Source organism: Colobus angolensis, unplaced genomic scaffold, assembly GCF_000951035.1.
Source record: "Colobus angolensis palliatus isolate OR3802 unplaced genomic scaffold, Cang.pa_1.0 Scaffold1, whole genome shotgun sequence".
NCBI lineage: Eukaryota > Metazoa > Chordata > Mammalia > Primates > Cercopithecidae > Colobus > Colobus angolensis.
In genome coordinates, this window is record NW_012110918.1 from 16,476,509 (window position 1) to 16,484,240 (window position 7,732).

Here is a 7,732-nt window from a genome sequence, read left to right on the forward strand (position 1 = left end):
TCAAACTCCAGAGCTCAACCAATCTGCCCGCCTTGGCCTTTCAAAGTGTGGGATTACGGGCATGAGCCACTGCCCTCAGCCCTTCTCCTCTTGTTATAAGGGCACCCATCCCTGGACGAGGGCCCACCCTAATGACCTCAACTTGATTATTTTGGCAGGGACCTATTCCCCAATGAGGTCCTATTTACAGGTACTGGGTCAAGACTCAGCGTTCTTTTGTGGGGGGCACAATCAGTGACTCACAAGCCTCAATCACCTGTTCCAGTCAGAAACAGGACTGAGATCAGAAGGAGTGAGGCAGAGTGCCCTAGGCTGGTTCTCCTCTCCTCCTCACCTGCCGGCCCCGGCCTCTGGGCCCGTCGCCGTCCTCTCCAACTGTTCTTCCTTCCGGGCAAGGAGACTCAGCAGAAGGATGTGAGTGGCCTGGCCCTGTGGGGAGCCCCAGACAGGCCTGTGGACGCTTTGGATAACTGCTGCGCCTGTCAACTCTCCTTGGTAGTCTAGGGTTCAAAGCCCAGGTGCGTTCTGGAAGTCTGCTTCCAAGCGCTAAGGAAGCTTCAGAAGTTACTGGGAAAACCACAGGGGTCAAAGGTCCGTCGAGTTATTTCCCGGATCCAAGTTTAACGTCTTTTCCCCGCAGCTTGCGGTTGTTGTGACCGAACTTTGAGTTCTAGAACAGGTCACATGGCTTGAAATCACCGTCAGTTCACCTGGTGCTGCTTTGGCTTCAGGCTCTTCCTTCTGCCCAGCTCCGTCCTGCCCAGCAGCCTGCAGAGAGGAGGCAGCCGGCACCACACGGGGCTTTGGAGACGTTGCGGGGACTGAGGACCCCACCCCGCTGCACGGAGCTCCTGCGAAAGCGACCCTGAGACCCCTGGTGAGTACTTCCGGAGATCCGGCTCCTTGGATGGCTTGTGGTGCTGCTCCTGCACACACGACTCTCCAATGATCATTTCCCATGTTTTATTTAAATTTTTAAATATATATGTATTTTTAATTTTTGAGGTGGAGTCTCGCACTGTCACCCAGGCTGGAGTACAATGACGCGATCTCGGCTTACTGCAACCTCTGCCTCCCAGGTTCAAGCGATTCTCCTGCCTCAGCTTCTCAAGTAGCTGGGACTACAGGCACCCGTCACCATACCTGGCTAATTTTTGTATTTTTAGTAGAGATGGGGTTCCGCCATATTGGTCAGGCTGGTCTCGAACTCCTGACCTCAGGTGATCCGCCTGCCTTGGCCTCCCAAAGTGCTGGGATTACAGGAATGAGCCACTGCGCCTGGCCCATTTTCCATTTTTTAGATGGCAGGTGTTGATTTGCTCTGATTCTCAAGTATTTTTAGCATACAGACCCCTTCAAGAGGCATCTGTCTCCCGTGGTCCAGCCTCTCATTCCAAATGAAAAGAATCAAGTCACGGGAATTCATGGGTCTGTGAGGAATCGCTCCCACCTGTGCCCAAGAGATTAACAAAGGCGGTGGCTGCAGCTCTGTGGACAGTGGAGAAAAATTAGGCACAACCTGATATCCTCACACAGGAGCATAATAAGTCCACGTGGTTATTCATATCATTGAATCCGGGTCACAGTTTGAAGGATCGTGCATGTATCAAGCTGCATGTATCAGTATGAGAAACCTCAGAAGCCGCACAGCCTCACACAGAACGATAGTTTCTGTGAAGTCCCAGATAACACCAAAGGCGCTGTTGATGTAAACCTGCTTGAAGTATCATGCAAAGATACTATATACTGTTTATACACACTTCCACTTATAGGAAATGATTTTTAAAATATCATTTTTAGGCTGGGCGATAATCCCAGCACTTTCAGAGGCTGAGGTAGACAGATCACTTGAGCCTAGGAGTTCGAGACCAGCCTGGGCAACACAGGGAAATTCCATCTCTACAAAAATTAAAAAATAAGCCAGGCATGGTGGCGCATGCCTGTGGCCTCAGGTACTTGAGAGATTGAGGTGGGAGGATTGCTTGGGTCTGGGAGCTCAAGGCTGCAGTGAGCCACGATCACCTCACTGCATTCCAGCCTGGGCAACAGAGCAAGACCCTACCTTGAAAAAAAACATTTTAAAATGATTTTTAGAATGTCTGGCCAGAGAGGGAGGGAAGAGGGACTGAAGAGAACAAAAGGCGCCATCTGCCTCTCGTTTCCTTAAAAAGAAACCTGAAGTGCAGAATGTCAAGACGGCTGAATCCACATGGTGGGTACATGGATATTTGTTATTTGCAGGATATTTGTTATTTGGAGGATTTTTTAAATATGCTGGAAACAGTGCACAGTTTTAAAACATTTTAAAATTATTTAGATGGATTCATGAGCTAATGGCCTTATGTTGATGCCACATAGGGGCTCAGACAGGGGCACAGCAGAGGACACAGCTTATCTCCAAAGCTAGGGTGCCTGGGCCTCTTGCTAGGACGGGAGGCTGGGCAGGTGACCGCTGAGGACCTCCAACAGCTCTTAGAGTCTGCACTAGCCAGCATGTCCCCCGAAGAGCAGGCGTTCCAGGCTGTAACAGCAACGTGCTTCATGTACTCTGTCCAGACAGACCTGGGCTTGGGACATCAGCCCTGGTGGCGGCCCAGACCAGCTGCAGCTCAGCCCTTTCGGGGACCTGTCCACCCTCTGTCTGCGTGGCCACCTTTGTAAGCCCATCCCTCCGCAGCCGAGCCGTGCTGGCCGTTATGACCCTGAAGCATCTTCCCCAAGGCATTTGTGCCCAGTGTCATTCCCCAGCACATTTCCCTCACGTGGAGTCCTCTGTGCAGTCCTCTGTATCAGTGTCCTGGGCCGCTGCAAACAAGGGACCACCTGCTAGGTAGCTGAAAACAATGGGAACTTTTTTGTTGTTTTTTTAGACAGAGTCTCGCTATGTCACCCAGGCTGGAGTGCAGTGGCACGATCTCAGCTCTAGAGAAGCCAACAGTCTTGCTTCTAATGAAAATTACCTTTCATGAAGAACATAGAAAGCAGCATTTCCAAAGTGTAGCACCCCTACTGTTATTTGTTTGTTTGGGTGTGTGTTTGTTTACTGGGACAGGGCCTCCCTGTGTCACCCAGGCTGGAGTGCAGTGGCACAATCTCAGCTCACCACAACCTCTGCCACCCAGGCTCAAATGATCCTCCTGCCTCAGCCTCCTGAGTAGCTGGGATTGCAGGTGCATACCACCATGCCTGGCTAATTTTTGTATTTTTAGTAGAGACAGGGTTTCACCATGTTGGCCAGGCTGGTCTCGAACTCCTAGGTTTGAGCAGTCCTTCCGCCTTGGCCTCTCAAAGTGCTGGGATTATAGGCATGAGCCAATATGCCTAGCCTACTACCATTATTTTAGATGAATTTTTTTTTTTTTTTTTTTTTTTTTTTTTTTTTTTTTTTTTTTTTTTTTTTTTTTTTTTTTTTTTTTTTTTTTTGAGACAGAGTATCGCTGTGTCGCCCAGGCTAGAATGCAGTGGCATGATCTCGGCTCACTGCATGCTCTGCCTCCCGGGTTCATGACATTCTCCTGCCTTAGCCTCCCCAGTAGCTGGGACAACAGGCTCCCACCACCACTCCCGGCTAATTTTTTTTGTATTTTTAGTACAGACGGGGTTTCACCATGTTAGCCAGGATGGTCTCGATCTCCTGACCTCATGATCTGCCCACCTCGGCCAGGCGTGAGCCACTTCACCCGGCCAAAAAAAATAAGTATTTATTTACTTTAATTTTTTAGAAAAAGCTGTAACTGACACAACAAAATGTGAATTAGCGACGTTATTGCTTAGGATTGGGGTAGAGCAGGTGGGGCCATAGCACTCAGTCTTACGCAGAGGGAGAAACCAGCATGGCAAAGACCATCAAGGTCGTTTCAACACCATGGCGATGAGTATAATCATCTTCAAAGCAGATCTGATCCTGTGATGGGTGTCTGGACATTTTGTCGTCATGGGAGTTTGTCCTTACATGCGTTACCATGCTGCTTCCCCTGCTGTAAACATGCCAGGACCGTGGGTTCTGACTGGCAAAGAGTGCACCTTGCAAATTTTACGATGGAGTTGATTTTAAAATGGTGTCACCCTGGCTCTCCTGGGCTCCTGCTTCCCTGACAGCTCCATCTCCATGGCCGCCCCTCCTAGGGTCCTTCCAGCGCCCAGCCATGGGGGAACTTTGCCGCAAGGACTCTGCGCTCACCGCGCTGGACGAGGAGACGCTGTGGGACATGATGGAGAGCCACCGCCACAGAATCGTGCGCTGCATCTGCCCCAGCCGCCTCACTCCCTACCTGCGCCAGGCCAAGGTGCTGTGCCAGCTGGACGAGGAGGAGGTGCTGCACAGCCCCCGGCTCACCAACAGCGCCATGAGGGCCGGTGAGAGCAGCTCCCTCCTCCCCACCTCTTCCAGCTTCCTGCGGGCCCCAGGTGTTCCTTGGCTTTCGGTCCACACGGCTCCACTGTCTGCCTCTATCTTCAGGGGGTCTCTTCTCATCGCGTCTCTTATAAAAACACTTGCTCTTGCATTTAGGGCCCACCTGGATAATCAGGATGATCTGATCCTGAAATCATTAACTTATATCTGCAAAGGCCCTTTTCCCATAAAAGGTCACCTGGACAGGTTCCAGATGGACATGTCTGTGAAGGGGAACCACCGTTCACACCGCTACCGATGTCTTTGGAGTCTATTCTGATGGTCCCACTAGCCGTGTTTTTTCATTAAAAAATGAGGATGCTAATGGCTTTACCATATAAAGTTGTTAGAAGAAGCAAGTGAGTTAGTTTATAAAATACTGCAAAGCTGGGGCTATAGAAAACAGGCAGTCAGTGGTAGCTGTCAACATGGTAATATTCATGCATGTTGGCGTATGAACCCCAAACACAGGAGAGATTAATCCACGCTAGTCATTCTGGCCGAGAGAGATGGGCTCTGGGCCCTGGGTGTGGAAGGCCCCGAGGCTCCCTGGACCTGTCTGCTGTAGCCCTGAGGTGCCACTCTGCTTCTTTCTGTGCATGGCTCCAAAGCTGATGGCACTGTGGTGGGACCCGGCATCTGCACCACCCACTGGCTTGCCAGGGAGGTTCTTGCAAGCAGGAACCGACCTCCTCACCCTGTCCCCGTCCCCCCACGCTTGCCAGAGCACTTGGGTTGCAGTTTTTGCTCAATAAATGCCAGCTTTACCCTTCTCAAGTCTGACTGAGGTCATGTGGGTAAAGGGAGCCTGTGAGAGTAGTGAGGGTGCATCCCACCCAGCAGATCCCGGAAAACTGCTTTTACCTCCCAATTCTTAGAAGTGCGAGGGGTTTCCCCAGCCCCAGGCCGCTCCCCCGTGGGGAACCCAGCCAGGGCGCGCAGCCCCTTTGGTAGCTAACAGACGGTTCTGCCTCCCAAGGGCACTTGCTGGATTTGCTGAAGACTCGAGGGAAGAATGGGGCCATCGCCTTCCTGGAGAGCCTGAAGTTCCACAACCCTGACGTCTACACCCTGGTCACTGGGCTGCAGCCTGATGTTGACTTCAGCAACTTTAGCGGTGAGAGCTCCGACTCTGATCGCAGGCACTTCCTAGGAACCTCAGGCTCCTGGTAACCCCAGGTGCCCCACTTACCTGCCGATTCGCCCTTCTCCCCCTTCCCTCCAGGCTGCAGTCCCTGTCCCAGCCCCAGCACTCTGAGGGTGAGGAACCCCCTCCCCGTATTGGGGGTGGGTAGGATAAGGAGCCCCTGTGCCTTGACTCTAAAGGGTTGGTCCTGAATTACCCAGCGCCAAGAGGAGAGCCCTGAGGGATGGGGTAGAGAGATCTGCTTGGAGAGACACAAGCAAAGGGCAAGGGGGTGTCTCCTGGAGTCTGCCTTTAACCTTGCGGCTTTGCTGGAGGGGCCAGAACAGCCCAGCCCCAGCTCCTAGGAGGCGCCAGAGGGTACAGGGCTGCAGAGCCTTCTGTGCACTGCTCACCATTTTCCTTCAGGGAGTAATTCTAGGTTTCCCTGGAGGAACTGTTGAAAGATTTATGTATTGAAAGGAACAGGACTCACATGACCCAAAACAGAGGAGAACAGACCATTTTCCCTGTATTCCCACACAGTGTGTGTTTATGTTCTTTAGAGTTCTGGTACATGGATTCGTATTCTTGTTTTATCTTTTTCTTGGGATAACATTAAAATGAGTTAACACTGAGCGTATCTCAGCTACCAAGGAGGGTCATTAAATCTGAACAGTGGGGTCTCATGGGGAAGGTCAGAGTGGGGAACCCTCATGCCAAAATCAGGAGTCACGCTGTTTATTCAACCAAAGGACCAAGACTGCTTGAGGCCCAGGAGCTTTTAAGGAGACTAGCAGGTTAAAGCTGGGGGCCTGCTGGGGAGTCTGGGCAAGGCTGTGGGGGCATGGGAGCAATGCCTCGGCCCACTGGCCCACCTGCACACCTGCCACATGCCCATCTGCCCACATGCTCAGCTTCCCACCTGCTCACTTGCCCACCTGCCCGTCTTCCCACAGGTCTCATGGAGACATCCAAGCTGACCGAGTGCCTGGCTGGGGCCATCGGCAGCCTGCAAGAAGAGCTGAATCAGGAGAAGGGGCAGAAGGAGGTGCTGCTGCGGCAGTGCCAGCAGCTGCAGGAGCGCCTGGACCTGGCCGAGACCCGTGCTGAGGGCCTGCACCAGCTGGAGGCTGACCACAGCCGCATGAAGCGTGAGGTTAGCACCCACTTCCATGAGGTGCTGAGGCTGAAGGATGAGATGCTCAGCCTCTCGCTGCACTACAGCAGTGCACTGCAGGAGAAGGAGCTGGCCGCCTCACGCTGCCGCAGCCTGCAGGAGGAGGTAGGGGGACACCCTGCACCCCAGCGGGACCCTGCTGCTGTCTGCCCCCAGGCCTTTGTACTAGCTGGTCCATCTGCCTGGAACTCCTTTCCCCTCTTCCTTGTCTAACACTTCCCTGCCCCAAGACCCTTGGCCGAGACCTGTCTGGGAAGCTGATCCTTCCCCTCCCCGGGAGGCCACCCAGGCCCCTCTGTATAGCCTGCATGGTGGCGAGGTGTGCCTTGTCCAGTAGCTGCCCGTGGCCTGGCCTGCTTGTCTGTGAACTGCCCATCCTGCCGACGTCTGGGCAGATCTGGACACTCTGGGCTCCATATTTGTAGAGCCACCTGTGTCCCACTGCCCAGCTGCAGCAGTGACACGGGATAGTCAGTCTCTGTCGTCCTCCTTTGTCCTTCTCAGCTGGTCCTGGACTCAGGTGGGGAGGGCAGGAGGGTTCTCAACTCAGGCCTCTGAAACTCAGTGTGTTTCACTCATTTTTCTTTGGGGCTAATGACCTGACTGTTGGGTAAAAGGCTTCTCAAAATATGGAGGATGTGCACTCTTTGTCATTTTGGCATTTTCTTTTTACCTTTATTTTTATTACTATTATTTTTAATTTTTTAGAGACAGTGTCTCACTCTGTCACCAAGGCCGGAGTACAGTGATGCAGTCCTAGCTCACTACAGCCTCAAACTCCGGAGCTCAAGGGGTCCCATCCCCAGCCTCCTGAGTAGCTGGGACTGCAGACTGTGCCACCCACCCAGCTAATTAAAAAAAAATTTTTTTTTGAGATGGGGCTCTCACTATGTTGCCCAGGCTAGTCTCCAACTCTTGGGCTCAAGTGATCCTCCCACCCCGGCCTCCCAAAGTGCTGGGATTACAAGTGTGAGCCCCTGCGCTGGCCAGCGCTTTGCCTTTTTTTAAAATTTTTTTTGATTTTTTTTTTTTTTTT

General features: G+C 52.4%; 1 protein-coding gene across 1 annotated transcript in view; it reads left to right on the forward strand.

Moving 5' to 3' along the window:
* The window catches only part of CARD14 (caspase recruitment domain family, member 14), a 53,334-nt gene that overhangs the window by 14,890 nt on the left and 30,712 nt on the right, over positions 1-7,732 (forward strand). Inside the window, exons 2-5 of the mRNA XM_011958407.1 lie at positions 732-877; positions 4,126-4,356; positions 5,373-5,510; positions 6,476-6,801. Of these exons, the coding sequence (XP_011813797.1) occupies positions 4,146-4,356; positions 5,373-5,510; positions 6,476-6,801 (675 nt within the window). The 5' untranslated portion in view covers positions 732-877; positions 4,126-4,145. The remainder of the gene's footprint in view (positions 1-731; positions 878-4,125; positions 4,357-5,372; positions 5,511-6,475; positions 6,802-7,732) is intronic.